At 43.6% G+C, this 18419-nt stretch overlaps 2 protein-coding genes across 4 annotated transcripts in view; one reads left to right on the forward strand and one right to left on the reverse strand.

Moving 5' to 3' along the window:
- Positions 1–7500: 7500 nt before the first annotated feature.
- ccnh (cyclin H) lies at positions 7501–12286 on the forward strand. Of its 3 annotated transcripts, XM_056419954.1 has the most exons (10): positions 7501–7647; positions 7721–7843; positions 7915–8037; positions 8515–8588; positions 8927–9140; positions 9261–9424; positions 9980–10050; positions 10170–10275; positions 11902–11965; positions 12044–12286. In XM_056419954.1, the coding sequence occupies exons 2-10, from the start codon at positions 7727–7729 to the stop codon at positions 12068–12070; spliced, it is 960 nt and encodes a 319-aa protein (XP_056275929.1). In that variant the 5' UTR covers positions 7501–7647; positions 7721–7726; the 3' UTR covers positions 12071–12286. The 3 variants fall into 3 exon arrangements, with proteins under 3 accessions (XP_056275929.1, XP_056275928.1, XP_056275930.1); XM_056419953.1 differs by having other exon boundaries at positions 11902–12286; XM_056419955.1 differs by lacking the exons at positions 11902–11965; positions 12044–12286 and adding an exon at positions 10702–11060.
- A 119-nt stretch (positions 12287–12405) lies between these two features.
- Positions 12406–18419, reverse strand: part of rasa1a (RAS p21 protein activator (GTPase activating protein) 1a) — a 28971-nt gene continuing 22957 nt past the window's right edge. The window contains exons 10-25 of the mRNA XM_056419949.1: positions 18242–18365; positions 17949–18105; positions 17696–17783; positions 17451–17531; positions 16540–16697; positions 16291–16367; positions 15970–16142; positions 15708–15867; positions 14929–15071; positions 14459–14574; positions 14231–14317; positions 14048–14115; positions 13863–13951; positions 13648–13725; positions 13425–13559; positions 12406–13347 (exon numbers count right to left, since the gene is read on the reverse strand). Coding sequence (XP_056275924.1) covers positions 13264–13347; positions 13425–13559; positions 13648–13725; positions 13863–13951; positions 14048–14115; positions 14231–14317; positions 14459–14574; positions 14929–15071; positions 15708–15867; positions 15970–16142; positions 16291–16367; positions 16540–16697; positions 17451–17531; positions 17696–17783; positions 17949–18105; positions 18242–18365 — 1818 coding nt within the window. The 3' untranslated portion in view covers positions 12406–13263. The remainder of the gene's footprint in view (positions 13348–13424; positions 13560–13647; positions 13726–13862; positions 13952–14047; positions 14116–14230; positions 14318–14458; positions 14575–14928; positions 15072–15707; positions 15868–15969; positions 16143–16290; positions 16368–16539; positions 16698–17450; positions 17532–17695; positions 17784–17948; positions 18106–18241; positions 18366–18419) is intronic.

Genomic DNA, 18419 nt, shown 5'->3' on the forward strand with positions numbered 1-18419 from the left:
TCAGGCCTCCACGGGGCTGAAGCCGGAGACAAGCCAGGTACGAATTAAACCTGGCAATATTCAAGCCAGACGGGAGAAATGATCATGTCAGACTGATACCCAAAAGAAGATGGGTAGAACCCTGAAAACCCTGTTTGCGTTATCAAAACAACTCTGAAATATCGGTCAAGTCGGAGCGCATAATAATTTATGTCTCAATACAAACATGTGTGTTGAACTGGCTGTTATGATGACCTTTCTTTATATATTGTTAGGTTGTAATAGTCTGCAGAGGTCTTATGTTTTAAATTAATACATATAGAAAGATATTATAATAGAAAATATAGTCAGAATATTGATATTGTTATTAATGATTATTATGAAGCATAGGGGTAATGTTTACTCTATGCAAATGTAAATGGCAAAAATTAATGTATGTTCATGAGAGTGACTATGTTAGTATTATAGATTGACGAGGCCGGTTGAATTCCGTCAAGTGACTTACAATAACAAGGGACTTTTATTGTGAAAGTGACTTTAATGCGGACAATAACAAGACGGGACTCTTATTGTGAAAATACTTGTTTAGCGACTTGACCGGAAGTGACGTTTTGAGTTTAAAACTCCGTGGATTAGAGAAATCGGGTCTCTTCTACAGGTATTCTCGACGCCAGAAGGAGGGCGGAGGAGCCGATGAAGAACGATCGTGAGGCCTTGACTGTTTGTTTTACCCTTCCTGCCATTAAATGTTGATAACTTAATTCACGCGCGTCCGGAAGCCTGTTTTCCATCATTTGCGAAGTGCCCAGTTTCAGAACTACTTTACAATATATATCATATGTCTACTTTTATGTCAAATGACAGTCTTTGATACCTGCTCCAATGTCTCGTTTTATTAGAAATACAAAATTCTTCTTCTCCATCCTTTCCGGCTCTCGCTCTGAATGCACTGATACAAACCGTCCTCCTTCCTCTCTCCGGTCGCTGTATTTTCAGGAAACGGGAACATCTCTTTTCCCGGTTGCTTAGTATTCGCGTCACGTAAAGTGGGTCTGTGTTCCTCATTTAGTTCTGTACTGTACAGCTGGGGAGCCGCCCGGCGTGCGGCAGCGGTATGCAAATGACTCTGGATTTGAATGGAGATGGAGGTAGACACAAAGCTCAATTAGAGACACAGAGGGAGAGAGAGAGAGGCTGGGGGAGCTTTGAATGTCTGGAAGGGAGGGGGAAGGGAAAGGGGGGGGGGCGTGGCTGCTTAATGCCAACCTGAGGAAAACCAATGAACGGACGCATCCAAACACGAAGGCAGAATGCACTTCGAGAGTTTCCCCAAAGTCCTCAGACAGGCAGCGGATCTCTGCGGGGCTCAGGCGGCTCGGCCCTGTGATGCGATTCGGTCAAACCAATTACGCTGAGAATATTCCACGACGTCAATAAGCAAAAGGTGTCGGGCGAGCACAGGTGCGCTTCCTCTTGCGTTTGAAGCTCAGAGAGAGACTCTCCCATGCGGCAAAAGGCATATGGGGGGGGGGGGGATGACGGGCATTTTGTTCTTGGGCGTTAGCCGATGCCCAGCAGTCGTACATCACCTGACCCCGCCCCTGCGTGAGTGTCCTTGAAAGAGTCTCTGACATCAGCACTGCAACCCCTGGTTGTCGCAGCAACCGCAGTACTGTGTGTGTGAGGGCAGGGCGTTTTCTGATGGAGGGCAGGATAATTAATATGCACATGTATGGAGTTGCAATCAGGGTTTAATCACATTTGTTAGTGTGTGAAGCTGAAATGGATTCAACGCTACAGCAAAAACGGGGAAATATCGGAGAAGGGAAAAAGAGATTCAGCGCCCTGATTGGTCAGAGAAATCATTTGCATCTTTGTCAGCGTTATTTATTTATTTCTTTGTATGCGTGTTATTCGCAAAACTCAAAAAGTATTGAACCGAATCGCATGCAATTTGGTGGGATGATTGTTTATTATCCGGGGACCAGTTGATTAGATTTTGGGATCGATCGGGTCAAAGGTCAAGGTCAAAGGTCATGAACAGGTCAAAATCTTTCGCAGAACTCAAAAAGTATTGAACCGAATCGCATGAAATTTAGTGGGATGATTGATTATTATCCGGGGACCAGTTGATTAAATTTTGGGATCGATCGGGTCAAAGGTCAAGGTCAAAGGTCATGAACAGGTCAAAATCTTTCGCAGAACTCAAAAAGTATTGAACCGAATCGCATGAAATTTGGTGGGATGATTGTTTATTATCCGGGGACCAGTTGATTCAATTTTGGGATCGATCGGGTCAAAGGTCAAGGTCAAAGGTCATGAACAGGTCAAATCTTCTTGAATCACATGGAATTTGGTGGGCTGATTGGTTATTATCCGGGGACCATTTGATTAGATGTTGGGATCAATCGGGTCAAAGGTCAAGGTCAAGGTCATGGAAAGGTCAACATCTTTTTTTTACCATAGCACGATACATTTTTGTCCAATTGGCATGCAACTAATGCCAACATGTTCATAATTCAATGACCAATCTTGTGATATGCGAAGGTATGCGCTCTACCGAGTGCCCATTCTAGTTTTAGAATGATTTCCTTTTATACGAGAAAGTAACTTCCGAGATGAGACGGTAGGGAGGATGGGGATCATCATCCTCCTCAAGTTTCTTCTCCTTCTCCACAACAGTATCACAAATAGAAGATAAAAAAAAGAGGCATAAAGCCACGGCGATGCTTCACAACGCCTCAATTCGTTGGTCAAAGGTTGACTTTGTGTCTTTGGATTGCAATAACTCCCCCGCCCCTGGTAATGTTTATCAAATGCTGAGAAATAACAGACGCACAAAATCACACAACTCTGATTTCCCATTAAACACTGCCTGTCAGAATATATAAGCACAACCTGTAGTCAAAGACACACACTTCTAACCAAACATCTCTCTCTCTCTCTCTCTCTCTCTCTATCTCTCTCTCTCTCTCTCTCTCTCTCGCACACACACAGACACACTTTGCGTTAGTAGCATCCAAATATGTATTCCCTAAGTAAAGAGACTGCACGCTGCAATAACTGAGCCTCCTTACTGACAAAAATATGAATAGAAAATTCAACACCAATGTAAAAAAATAAAGGCCTGTTATACGTTTTAGAATATTCTACAACAGGATAAAAACAGACAAAACCAAGTCATCTACCAGACTGCGGAATTATGCAAAATATCGAAGGAAAGGTGTTTGGTTATACAGACAACACATATATATAGACACATGCACAGATATATACATGCACACAGTCAGGCACGCGCGCACGCAAACATTACACGCCCTATCCGTGCGCGCACACGCGGGCGCACATACAGAAAACGTTGCGATGGTCTCATCAATAATGCATCGGCACTTCATGTTTATGCAATCTGCAGGGCGACACCAGCGATGTAACACTGGCGCACACTGAACGTATGCGGCGTTTTAACAGCACGTCGCAGACGCAGCACACACATTAAAGTTAAAAATCGTTTCCGCCCGTATCAAGAGATTAAGATCATGAAACAGTCCTCAGCACATACCTGTTAACGCATTATTTCTCTGATTCTGATTCATGCAGGCTTGAAGGACTTCGTGATAACACCGCGCTAAGGAAATAAAACTGTAGCTGCGGTGATATGCAAATTACAGCTCCAGCTGAATGCAAGGGCATTTATTATTCATAAATTACTCATGTTTATGCAAATTGCGGTATACGGAAAACACTGGTGGGGGTTGAGTCGCTGCGTCTCAACGTGGCGCGGGATTCAGTTCCTGTGATGCTCTTGCATCTCAAATGATCCACACAGGAATGTGTGTCCGCGAGGAGCCTCGTGTGATTGTTGTGTTCTCAACCTGTTGGTCCTGCTGGTGTGTAGCCTACCAGGTGTGTATTTGTTATAGTGACCCGTGGGCTTGAACTTAAATGCAGGATTTAAGCCTGAGCCTCAGTTGGGGGTCTGGAGATCTTCCCCTGGAATATTAATTTTTTTATGAACAAGCTCTGCTTTGATTTAAGTTATTGATCTGCAGTCTGCATCCACAGAATGTCTTGATGCTGACAACATGTGCTACACAAAAACTGTGGTTTACCTCCCAGATGAAACGTCATGTAAACACTATCAGTGGTTAGTGATAAGTATATTGAGTAGAAACAGAATACGAACACCGTTGTTCTGTATTTATGTTAACGGTTATGTTCATTTAAAGTACCTGAAGTTCCATTTGATGCTCCCTTCACTATCTCAAAAGAATATATGACACTTTAATAAAATACAATGTATCTGTGAGTTTATACTTTACAGATTCAGATCATTTAAAAATATATATTACCAACTCATAAACAATGATGTATTATAAATAGATAATCTCCATCAGCTGCTGCTGTCTGTCTGCTTATCTGCCTGTCTGTCTGTCTGTCTGCTTATCTGTCTGTCTCTCTGTCTGTTTGTCTGCTTATCTCTCTGTCTGTCTGTCTGTCTGTCTGTCTGCTTCTCTGTCTGTCTGTCTGTCTCTCTGTCTGCGTATCTGTCTGTCTCTCTGTCTGCCTGTCTGTCTGCCTGTCTGTCTGTCTGTCTGCGTATCTGTCTGTCTGTCTGCCTGTCTGTCTCTCTCGCTCTGTCATTCACAGTTTTCACCTTTAGTCAAATGTGTTGTTCATGGTTTTATTTTGTTACTGATCCACGAGATCACACGATCAGATCTTATGATCGTCTGATTCTTTTTAGAGAACAAATGTATCCTATAGCGCATATTGCCTGAGCGTTCATTCAGACATTACTCACTCGTGCCAGCACCACAGATTTGTTCTTAAGTGGCTCGTGCAATTGATTTAGGAACTGGCAACATTAACCGCTTTTCTCATAACTTAAATATCGGACATCATTTACGAGAGGTCCAGTTGTATTCGTCATGTGCTATAAATCTGCTGTAATCCGAGCCTACGTTTTTCACTTCCCGATTTATGTATATTTCATTACAATTTTGCGTAAGAAAAGTGTATATCATTTATAATAGTATTAACATTATCCTGTTTGATCATCAAATTGAATTAAAATATCATTCAAAATGGCATATTAATGTTATTGTACGACACTACAATATGAATATATGAACATAACCAGCTGCAAAAGACCGAAATTATCCTCAAATTGAAGATTCATTTGTGTAAATAATAAAATCAGTAAGAATTGTAACCAGGAGCATCTTGGGGGAGAGCGTGGTGAACAATATTTCCCTTCATGAATTCGAAAGCATTGAAGCATGAATGAACACTTGGCTCTGAAATGACATCCCATGTAAGGATCTCATTTGTTGCTTTTGTCGTTTCTCAGAGAAATGACACAAGATGCTGTGGGAGGAGCATCAGAGTGGACGGAGAGACGTCAAGATGAGGTGGACATGAAAAACACGACCTTCTTTACACAGCTGGAAACAGCATCGGCCAAATGAAAATCGGTTTAATATTTGAATGATTATGTTTCTTTAATATGTTATTGGTTTTCTAATGAACTCACCCACTCAAGCCCGCCCACCCTCTCGTCAGCTGCTGTCAACCCGAAAAGAGCTGCCATCCTCCTGGCGTCCCTTGAGGGAGGTGATGGGCTTCTCATTTGGAGGTATATTTGGAGTGTAATTGCATTTGGCAGCCACATGTCCCGTCTTGTATTGCAGAACATGTTTTAAGATCCTAACGTCACTAATAGTTACTACAAGTCATTATGACAGCTTCAAGAACTCAGTTCACACTCGTTGAATAGGTATAGAACACGTCTGTGATTTTGAGTCACTGATGATTTAACCTCACACTCGACTGTTGTCCGTATGCCAATAAATACATTATATACAAAACTTTTTACAAACTTTTCTATCAGTATACAGGACATCAAGGAGATGGCATCATGAGAGACTTGGAGATATCCACCAGGCGAATACATGTCATCAACAGCAGGGGTGGAGAAGCTGGACATTATGATGACATTGACATTAATGCTGGAGGAATAATCATGCTGGACAACACTGGGTCTGTTGAGGCCAGGAGTCATATGCACTGAACATGTGAATTCATTCACACTGCACTCTCGCTTTCCCTAAAAGTACTTGGACCAAAGCCCAACATCAGTGCTGGACTGGTGTATTTGACTACCCCCTAGCCCATGTCGATGTATCCTTGGCAAGATGCGTATTAACTGTGCCTACGGTGTATACTTGTTAGTAATTCCTGATAGGCAGGTGTCACTTTACACCTTTACACTGACATCAGTGCATGTGAACAATGACAAGTTGTGTGAACTTCGATTAGACAAACGCTAACAAAAAAGTACAGGCCATTTCCCAGTGAAATAACTTACTATGACTTTTTATGGCATTTTTATGACATACTATACAATTATTGTTTTATATTTTTATAAAATATTATTCTATAACAATGTATAGAAGTCATGTCAGACACCTTTCTTTTAGAAAAGGTGCTTAAAAGCCTCTATCTTTATAATACATAAATATGTTCACATTCATATTGCTTTAACCCTCCTATGACCTTTGGGGTCAATTTGACCCCATTCAATGTTTGACGTCTCTAAAAAAAATTATTGACATTTTTTTTTTTGCTTCATATTTCATGAATTTTCCTAATTTATTGGGGACAACTGGGAAAACATAAACTTCACATGATGATATGTTTTCAATGTCCTGAACACAACTTGTACGCATCGGTGTTCTTTGGGTTCAATTTGACCCCAGGCTGTTTTTCACTGTGTAAAACATATAAGAACTAGAACGGGCACTCAGTAGAGCGCATATCTTCGCATATCACAAGATTGGGCATTGAATTATGAACATTTTGGCATTAGTTGCATGCCACATGGATAACAATTTATCGCGCTCTGGTAAAAATAAGATGTTGACCTTTTCATGACCTTGACCTTGGACCCGGTCGATCCCAAAATCTAATCAAATGGTCCCCGGATAATAACCAATCATCCCACCAAATTTCATGCGATTCGGTTTAATACTTTTTGAGTTCTGCGAGTAACACGCATACAAATAAATAAATAAATAAATACACGGCGATCAAAACATAACCTTCCGCATTTTCAATGCGAAGGTAAATATCAACTTTTTTATTGATTTAAAAGGCTGTTTAGGTAGTCAACAAACAAACATAACGTACCTGTCACTTAAACTTGGGAAACGATATTGTGTAGGTTGTGTACAGGACATTGAAAACATATCATCATGTGAATTTTATGTTTTCTCAGTTGTCCGCAATAAATTAGGGAAATTCATGAAATATGAAGCAAAAAAAATTATGTCAATCAATTTTTTAGAGACGTCAAACATTGAATGGGGTCAAATTGACCCCAAAGGTAATAGGAGGGTTAAGATGTATGGCAGATATCAGGACACTAGTAGCCGACTGCAAGATATTTCTTGTGCGCACTGTATCCTACACTACGGTAATATCAACGTCATCACCAGGGGACAACGTTGACGCAAGGCATTTGCGACGCGCATCAGTTGTTTTGGATTTTTAAAACAGCGATTCTGAAGCTCCGCGTGCAGTTCAAGAGGCTGTTTTGCACACGGCTACCTACCCACTGCCCCACGACCGTCGTCAACACTATTCGGATGTGAATGGGCTCCAAATAAAGTACGTTAACTCGTCCAAAGTGCACTCTTATGTTCCGTCACTGTTCACGTTGTAACCCTCTTTTCTTGCACAGGCCGCCATGTTCCACAAAAGTTCACAGGGAAAACACTGGATTTTTCGAAGTGAAGACGATGTTGAGCAGAAGAGATTAACGGCCAACCAGAAATTCCGCAGCGTTACACTTGAGAGCGGAAAGGTAAATTGGGACGATGCATCAGAAATAACACAACGCGTGAGCATAACGTGACTTTCCCGCCTCTCCGCCAGCCCGCGGTGAGCGAGTCCATGTTCCTGGAGCGTCACGAGGAGGACGTTTTGTTCCGACACTACGAGAAGAGGATGGTGGACTTCTGCAATGCCTTCAAGCCCGTCATGCCCAAGTCCGTCGTGGTACGTGTGTCCTCTCTTTGCGTCTGTGTGGGAACACGTGTGTGCAAAGGGAACTGCGCACCGCGTTGTTGATTTTGGTACCTTTTCATGACTTTGACCTTGACCTTTGACCCGATCGATCCCAAAATCTAATCAAATGGTCCCCGGATAATTACCAATCATCCCACCAAATTTCATGAGATTCGGTTTAATACTTTTTGAGTTATGCGAGTAACACGCATACAAATAAATAAATAAATACACGGCGATCAAAACATAACCTTCCGCATTTTCAATGCGAAGCTAATGAACTTAAAAACTCTGGTGCTCTGTTTATTATACATTACACATACACTGCTTCTGTATTGATGTTCTCATAGAGCATGCGCACTGGCGTTTCCTTAAGCCCCGCCTCCCTCCCAGCCGACAAGGAGGAAGGGAAACTCCTCTCTGTGGGTGTTGTGGCATATCTGACCTCCGTGTGTCTCACCTGTGCAGGGTACGGCCATCATGTACTTCAGAAGATTCTACCTGAACAACTCCATTATGGAGTACCACCCGAGGATTATCATGTGAGTACAGAGATGTTTCTGGGGATTATGATTGAATGTGTTCCAACTGTGTAAATGCTGGGATGCCTTTTACATTTTTTTAATTAGTTGTACATGCAAATACAGTGATGTTATATGAGGAAGGAGTCAGTCAACTTGACAGTTTATTCAGTGTTTTATTCAGGTCAAGTAATTGATGAGTTCCTTTCTTTGGTTTAAAGTTTAGGAATTGTAATACGTTTATTTTTTATTTTTTAAACGAGTGGTTTCTTCATATCTCCCGCAATCCAACTATTGCCCCCAAACTGCTGGACGAGTCCGTTGTTCAGGCTCGTTCTGACCCGAGCTTCTGGTTCCAGGCTGACTTGTGCCTACCTGTCCTGTAAGGTGGATGAGTTCAACGTTTCCAGCACCCAGTTTGTGGGCAACCTTCTGCAGGAGACTCCAGCAGGGCAGGAAATGGTTCTGGAACAAATCCTGGAGTTTGAGCTGCTGCTGATTCAACAACTCAACTTTCACCTGGTGGTCCACACCCCCTACAGGCCGATGGAGGGCTTGCTTATTGACCTCAAGGTAGGTGGACCGGAGAGAGCGCTCCTCATATTTATCTTGGACTCGTCCTCCAAATCTAGCTCCTTTTTTAGTCGTTCAGATGTGGTGTCCCGTCTCAATGAATGAAGTGATTTCCTTCAGACGAGGTACCCCACCTTGGAGAACCCAGAGTCACTGAGGAAGAATGCAGACGAGTTCCTGACGCAGGCGGCCATGACGGACGCAGGGCTGCTGTTTCCCCCCTCTCAGATCGCTCTCACGGCTATTCTGAACAGCGCCTCGAGAGCTGGTCTCAGCATGGAGAGGTGCTCGTCTTAAAGCAAGCAACAATGACACGTTTACATTTTAGTAGGAAGTAGATTTTGAAATAACTTAGTACAGGGTTCTTACGGTCATGGAAAACCTGGAAGTCATGGAATTTTAAAATGGTCATTTCCAGGCCTGGAAAAGTCATGGAAAAAACTTAAATCATAAAAGTTTTGGAAAACTCATGGAAATTTGTTATCACGTGTTCATTTACGCCAAGTTTGAAATAATTAATGTTTATTTTCAAGAAAGACGCTCAAAATATAAGCCGGCGTACGCTCTCGATACGCCACATTTTCTACATGTTTTAATGTTTGTACCGAGATTTCAGTTTGGTCATGGAAATTTGGTTTAAAGTCCTGGAAATCCATTGGTCAAAATGTGCAAGAACCCTGTTGGTAATATTGAACTTGAATGAAATAATTAGCTGGAGGACCATCATTAATTTGTTGTAACAATTGTTTAGCTATTAAAGGAATATGTTCTCCCAGATTAAAACAAAAACACTTGAATTTAGTTGAATAATCCTTTTTTTTCCTTTTTCAAATGCCAAGCTACCTGAATGAATGTCTGCGGCTGAAAGAGGACAAAGAGACTCTCTCCAAGATGTACGACTCTATGAGACGTGAGTACGCCGCACCTTCATTTGAGACCACAAGGTGGTGCCACTGAGCCCCTTGAGGGTCACTAACGTGGAACAAGTCTGAGCTGAGATTAAAGAAGAGGTGTTCTGTGTTCATCCAGAAATGAAAACCCTCCTCAGGAAGTATGAACTTCCCAACGCGGAGGAGGTAAATGCTTACAAGAAGAAGTTGGAGAGGATTCATGCGGAATTTTCCATTTCAAGCAAGTAAGTATTAAGGAGATGAAGTTACTCGAGCACGTTTACTTTGAGATGTCCGATGATCAGAGAGAACGACAATATATCATCACAATATACACTGACGTATTCAAATGTGTATAAAAATGTGATTATCGTGGAGGTGGGAAGCCGACGACAATATATTTTTTATCTCGTCTTTCTATTAAGATAGAACTAGTGTTGTGTAATTTTGGGCACATTTTGAGTTTGGTGTGTGTGTGCGTCACCCACACCAAAGGAAGCAACTCAAGTTTTCGGTTATACATAGTAAGTTTTATTTTTAGCCAGGTTGTCGTATCTAAGATGCAAAAGGTTTAAGGTTCAGTATCAGGTAGAAAAATAAAAAGGAACACATCATCAGTCGTATGAAATACAGAAAGGAAGTACAACAGCACGCCACATTCCTGCCTACAGCATCCATACCATGGAGCACAGCGGATATCGGTGTGAGGAGGAGACCTTTAGGCCGATCCGTGACCTGAACACTTGGTGAGGTCCGTGGTATCTTTAAGTGCAACTACAGTAAACAGTTTGGTAAACTAGAGCGATGACAGGCACAGATTCGGACTCTGCCGCGGCTCGAGTCGTCTGGAGGCACACGGGGGGGGGCCCGACCCGCTACGACTTTGAAGTTGATAAATCTGTGCGTGGCATGACTTCTCGGGATGAATCGATATGAAAATAGTCGGTGCAGAAGTGTTTCTGAAAAGCCACCCGTGATGGCGAGAGAGACTGCGGATGCAAGAAAGCTTCGAAACCCCCACGGCTTGGTGGGGGGGCGCTCAATTCCCTGATGACCGGCAGAAAGCGCTACGTCGATGCCCCCCCCCCCCCCCCGGACATCCTGGCAAGTCGTGTCCCGGGAACGCATTCTTCTAGCGTCCACGTCGATCAGGGCCGGCGTGGCATGCATACCGGGAGAATAGAAGTTCCGACATTTGCGTCGAACTGCATCTTAGGTCCATCTTCACGGAAATCGTCGTCAAAGTGTCATCAGCTCGACGCAGCTCGTCGGGAGCGTTTTGGGGGAAGGAGTGTTGAGATGGGCAGCGAGTGGTTTCCCCACGGAGAACAGCCGTATGGCGAGGGATCGAGGCCGCATGCTTATGAATACAAACTGCCGTAAGTCTTCGGTTCGGGCACCTCGTGGGACGAGGACTCACTTTGTGTGTGCGGTCCGACTACCACACTTGATTCCCAGGTGGAAATCTGTACAACTCACATTACCTGGATGGCAGCGGCCAGTGACATGATGGTGCATTCTGTCCTGTAAGATAAAGTGGACATGTTTGTGACCGGCCCGCTTTGGAGAATCACTTATTGGGTGGACAATTGAAATGCCATGTATGGACATAGTGGTGCATGGTGTGAACTGGAAATGGAAGAGTCATGGGGGGGAAACTACAACTACCGATGGTGGAAACTCGAGGCCGCGTGACTTTCCGAAATGAGGTGTTGAAAATGGACTCGGTCACAAACGGTGAATGTCAGGAACTAAAAGTTAACCGAGTTGGGGGGTCGCAAAGATAGATCCGATTCTGAAATATTCACAAGTTATTCTGGTATGAGTCGACTTATCGGCTCAAAGTAAAAACTACTTTTTGTATATTGCAGCAAACGAAAGAGAGGTTATGAAGAGGATGGTCATGTATCAAAAGAACCTCGTTTAATAGAAGAGGTGAGACCATATTTACATGATATGCTGACAGTTAAGCAATCTGGAACTACATATTTTCACTCTCGTTTCTCGTTGCAGGAATGGACCGATGAAGACCTGGTATGAGCGTTTACCCCAAAATGGTTTGGGCCGTAAAGATGTTCTAGTATACCAATAGTTTATTCCGATATTAAACTGTCACGATTGGCTGACCATGCCGTTACAGAAACACAATGGAGAGTCAAAGACAGTTTGCATAAGTGTACATGTTATATTTACTTTTCTACAACATAAAGTCCTGATTTGCTTTTGTTCTGCAGTTGGAATAAAGATATTTTTCTACATTTGTGTCTTATTTCTGCAGATTAATCAGAATAATGGATTATTCTTTACAAGCAACTACATGATACCGTGTGCATACGATTCCCCAGCTTGTCAGGGGACAATGAATGACTCCATAATCTATTTTACAAAAACTGTTTAATAAGTGCATGCAAGTCTGATACAATCTGTACTATTCAAAAAAGTTGCTGCTGTAAACACTTTCATTTTACTTGGTTTCTCTGATTATGCGTCTTATCTGGCATTGAGAAGTTTCATAAAAGACCAAATAATCAATAGCAGATACAATCGGAGGGAAAGAACTCAGCTCATCTCACTTATATACTCATGATTCCAGCAAGAGAATTTATTCTTAATATAAAATAACCATACTTTTATGAAAAACTTTGTTTCAATCTAGAAAACAAAGACATACATGCTAGTTTCAGCACTTTGCGGATACCGTCACAACCTTAAAATAAATCAGTCAATTACAGTATAAAAAGCTTTATCGCTCATAATCCAGTTACAAGAAAAGGGGACAGAGAACTAGCTTCTTCATGTCAGTTTCCTCATATTGAGCAGGGAGGGGGGGGGTGTACACTTTGGCAACCTGTGCTATCAGAACACACAGTGGGTACAAAGAAACTCTTAAAATCTTAATATTTGGCCCTCGCGATGAAGGGAATGAATCCCGAGTCGGTATTCTGAACACAGTTTGAGGGTAAAATACGGTCCCTGTGGATTCAGCCGTCAGTCACAGGTGCGGCTTCTTTGTTTTTAATATGTTTTTCGGTACGGCGTTGATTGTTGCATCGCTCTCGCGGGTGAACGGGACAGAATGGCATGTGGGTGGGACGATCGGAGGAGGAGGAGGACATGATGGAGGGGTTGCCATGGTGATGAGGGTCGAGCATGCTAGGTCTCCTCTGCGCTGCCCTCCGGTGGCGGAGACTCGACGTGGGGATGAGGCGATGAGGAGGCGAGGGGGTGCGGTACTACCTGCTGCTGTTGGACATGGCGTACTGAGCCTGCTTCTGCTGGAGCAGCTCCGTGATGGCCAGCAGCTTTTTCAGCACGTGCTGCAGAGGGCGAAACGGGCATTAGAGGACGCCTCGGTAACGGGGCGGCGGAAAGACGTCCTCTGCGTGAGTCGGACCTGCTGCGCTCCCCTCTCGTTGCTCAGCGTCCGGAGCTCGTCCGAGTGCGAGGCGCAGACCTCGTGCAGCGCCGCCAGGTCCCGGGACAGATCCGTCCTAAAGTGCTCTGTGGCTTCGGGGAGGTCAGGGACGTTCTGCAGAAAACACGGGGGACACTTTTCTAAGCCTGCGAAGCTCAGCCTGAGGATTTGATCGAAAAAAGGCGACGAACGCGAGTCTCACCCCCAACTCATCCAGAAACATGATCATCCTGTGTTTGTTGTTTTTGATGAAAGGGTTCACACCCTCCATGTAGGGTTCCTGTTTCAGGAGAGAGAGAAAACATTGGCGGAACGTCGACGCGACCATTTCTAATGCAAATCGCTCCCCCTGACGTACGGCCACCGTCAAGACAATGTGTATTCTGCATGCTAGTGTTGATAGGACACGATCCACACCTTAGCACCGAACTCAACCAGGTTTGCGAGGTTTTGGACCGACTTGGCCACCAGTGTGAGGGTCCTGCCTGCTGCGGAAGACGGAGGGTCTGCAAGAAGAGCGGGGTGCACAACACACACATACTGAAACATGTCACATGGGACACACGGGTGGCTTTCTGCATGTTTGTTTGACAGATGCTCACCAGCAATGATGTTGAACAGTCGGGGGTTGAGGATGGCAGGACAGATCAGTCTCAGAAAGACAAAGCCGCTGGAAGTAGAACGGATAAAGTAAGTTAGAAAGAGTAAGAATAAATAACATGCACTAATGGACAGTTCACACAGACAAAGAATATGTTGACAGAGTTTTTACTTTGTGCGTCTACCTTACGACCCGCGTCCTCATTGTGTTGTTAGTGGTCCATTTCTGCTGCACAGACTTCTGCAGACAGCCATAGATGAACCTCAAAGTCCTGAACGGGTCATCAGAGAGAAAAATAAACGGTTTATTTGGGTTCATCGGACCTTAAAATCTCTCTGAAGCCAGTTGGCGTGATCTCCCCTGCAGCACGGGGCAACACTGTGGGCGTCAGTACGCGGGGGTTTGTTCTTACGGTGGCAGAATCTCTGCAGCCATGAAGATCTTCTCCACCAGTTCGGACAGGATGTTGAGGAGATGAGCCAGGTTCAGGGTCACATCCTCATTCTTATCCAGTTTGGAAGGGTTCAGCTTTGAAGTGAAGATGGAGAGGGAAAGAAAAGGAACGAGATAAGAGAAACGACGGACTATGAATTCATACAAAAATTCCCAATGCAGGATTGTGAACCATGATATAATAATCAGATTCAACGGAAACATGCATCACGTGTTGTATCCGTTGTGTCTGTGTGTTGATATTTCTGATTTGTAACACAAGAGAAGTTAAGACAGGTCATCGTTATATACCAGGACTCGCACAGCAACTACGAGACCTCGGCTGATGCCGAGTCACTGCACGTTTGGATTTCAATCTCCAGGCAGGGGTGAACCGCTTAGCAACCCGTATCGACGTGCGTAAAAAGGAAACACTTTGTGGGTCTTTACCTCGCAGGACTGTTTGCTCTCCATGATCTTGAGGATGGTGTCTTTGAGAGCGTGGTGGACAAATGGCGTGGCCGTGGCCTTCATGTACTGCTCCATCAGAGTGCTGGCCAGCGTGGTCGCTCGGAATAATGTCGTGGCTTCATCTGGAAGCAGAGCAGCGGCAGAGGAAGTTAAGTTTAAGTCTAGAGGCGACAAACACACCAAACAGCAACGCTGAACCCTGTGACACTAAAGACTGAGGTGTCGCTTCAGAGAAGGTCTCAGCACTCGTTTCAGCGTTCTTACACATTTTGACCAATGGATTTCCAGGACTTTTAACCAAATTTCCATGACCAAACTTAAATCTCGGTATAAACATGAACATTTTAGAAAATGTTGCGCATTGAGAGCGTACGCCGGCTTATATTTTGAGCGTCTTTCTTTAAAAAACAAATTAATTATTTCAAACTCGGCGTAAATGAACACGTGATTATAACAAATTTCCATGACTTTTCCAAAACTTGTACGATTTAAGTTTTTTCCATGACCTTTCCAGGCCTGGAAATGACCATTTTGAAATTCCATGACTTTTCCAGGTTTTCCATGACCGTACGAACCCTGTCATTTACACGTAGACATTATCGTATTATTCACCGTGAATATATCGTGGGTTCCTGGAGTGACTTGTATGCAGATCCATGACTTCAGCAACGCTATCCGTTTTCGCATCAGTGTTTGTTGTTGTTGTTGTTCTTATTGCCCCTTTTCATGTTTTCATCATCTCTTTGTATCGCTCTTACCTTCCACGTTAATCTCTCGGTCGTTGAGCGTCCTGAGTAGAGGGGCTTCGGCCTTCTCGTGTCTGAAGATGCGCAGGAGGAGGCTAGCCAATAAGGTGCGGTCCTGACCACACACGTGCGCCAGAGCGTAGATAACGTGGAACTCTTTCTGCAAGATCATCTGCAGAGGACACACGGCAATGATATCAATGTCATTTTAAGTGGATCACAGAGAAGCAGAGACGGTTAATGGACACTCAAACCGCTTCTCAGTGGCTCCGACCTCTTTGAACTCGCTGTACTCCTCTTCGGGCATGATCTTCTCCATGGAGTAGCGGGCACGCACGCGTAAAGAGCCGGGCTCGATGCCCTTCAGAGGCACGTGGGAGCTGAGGGGGAACCACTCGTCAATCATCTGGCCCTTCTGCAGACGGTTCAGCTGGCACCGCATGAACACTGAGGAGGGGAGGGGGAGATAGATCGAGGCGTTAAAGGGTGGCAGAGCTTCCAGATGTGAAATTAAACTAAAGGGGATGAGGTGAATGCCAAAACTCATAGCGATTAGATTTGTAAAAAAAATAAAAAAATAAAAGAAGATCCTTACAGATGTCACTTTCTTTGCTCTTTTTTGTTTTGTTGCTCAGGCTGATTTCAAATCTGTTGATTTCACTCGAAAGATCACTAAAAAAAACACAGATAAACACATTTGTATTATTCTGGAAATAAGTAGAAAACATTGTATTTTTGTCTCAGCAAGAAAAGGTTGCTCGAAATGTGAGGACGATAAAATACAGAGAGATAAAGAGCAGTGGAAGAATTTAAAAGGATGGTAAAAATCTGCAATGACACTCACTCAAAGATGAACTCCTCTGTGAAGACGGGGTTCTGCCCCTCCCGCGGGTGGGTTTTAGCCACCTGGACGCTGTTCAGGTAGATGTTACAGTACGGGCTGTTAAAATATTTCACGGGCAGCTTGTGGGCCTCCTCCACATACAGCACCAGGCTGCTCACCTGAGAGGAGAACCAGAACAACACGTCGGCACATGAAACACACATTTGCATAACTTAACATATAGAATGAATGGGTTGCAATAATTGCTTTGTGATAATTGCGCAGCATTTTCAACAATGGTCTTTACTGAAATACAGATAATAAATTGAAAACAGTTAATGACCAGAAAAGTTCTGATAATTAAAAAAAACACAAGAGCGAGAGATTCCATTTTTAATCTGCGCGTTTTCCAGCCGTTACCGACCAATCCCGATGAAGCGCCACCTCCCCTCTACGGAGGATCTGATCCATCCCGTTCACAATACACTTATAATGAAAGTCACACGGAAAAAATAAGTAAATAAATGTAATATATTGAAGGGCTCGCCAGGCATGAAGCCTTCAAAATAATAATTTAGGATGAGCCAAGTGTGGGAATCGTGAAATGATGCAGTAAGAGGATCGACTTGTCTTACAACGGCAGTACAACGACGCAAGGATAAAAGGTCCCTTAGTCTTTTCTTGTGCTTTATTAAAGAAGCAATATGGATTCAGATATTAAAATTGGGAGTGTACAAGTATATTAAAGTCTTTCTGTGTGCCCGTGTTATAGTTGTGCTCACTTTGGATTCATTCTGAACTTCAAAATGTACAATTATTCATTGCTACTGATCTAGAATGTAATACCTTAATACTGGCGTGTTAGATTTGATCCTCTACTGTTACTACTTTGTCTTCATGAACACACACACACTGATTAAAGGAACATGTACCTGTCGAAGCCTTTTGTTGGAAGTCGGCTGAGTGGTTTTTCTTAAGTTACTGCAAAAAGTGTGAAGGCATTTCATCCAATCCTGCAAAAACAGAGCACCGTCCGAACATTTAGAAATCATTTGTCAGGAGCTCCGTCTCTGGAAGAACTCTCAACACCGTAAACTCTTCACACAGTTTGTTCTCATTCGTTTCATAGTACTTGGGACGGTTATCAGAGAGGGGGTGCTGCTGACCCTCTTGTTACCTGAGCATGCTCTGAAGACTCCCCTGCAAAGTAGAATATGTACTGTTCCTCACTAAAGTGCTGTACAACAATCTGGAAACAGTACGGCCTGAGGAAGAAAAGGAAAAAAGAGAAGATTTTTAATTACTTTGTACGAAATGATTTGAAAGAAATGACGTGGTGGAGTCTGGGCAGCTGATCATCGGCAGCCGAGGGACAGCGCTTCTTGCCAACTTTACTGAATTCGACCAAGAGCTATATTTGAACATCTCACCTGCCAAATAGACTGTCATGCACACCGTACACGGAGCACACGCTGAGGTCAATCAGCCCTTTAGGTTTGGTGGCTCTCTTCTCGCTCTCAAAGTAGATGAGCTGGGCGTCGTTACCCTCCAGGATAAAGTAAAGGTTCTTCCATCTTTTGCCTTTTCCTGAAAGGGGCAGAAATCCTTAAAAGTTAATAATTATTACCAGTAGATCCCGACCGATGTGACCACGAGACGGGACGGGATGACGTTACAAGAGGCTACTGAAAGCCCTGTCATACGAGACGGATGTCCCACGCACCTTTGTTGAACTGGATGTAGCCTTTCTTGACGATGTTTTTGTAGAAAGCGTCTTTTGTTTTTCGTCTGATAGTGTTATAAATTTCTCTCCCATCCACCGTGTCAGAAAGAACTTGTTCCTGGTGCTACGATAAATACAAAAACAGATCAAGCCATCACACAACCATCAAATCAATTCC

Source organism: Pseudoliparis swirei, chromosome 7, assembly GCF_029220125.1.
Source record: "Pseudoliparis swirei isolate HS2019 ecotype Mariana Trench chromosome 7, NWPU_hadal_v1, whole genome shotgun sequence".
Lineage (NCBI taxonomy): Eukaryota > Metazoa > Chordata > Actinopteri > Perciformes > Liparidae > Pseudoliparis > Pseudoliparis swirei.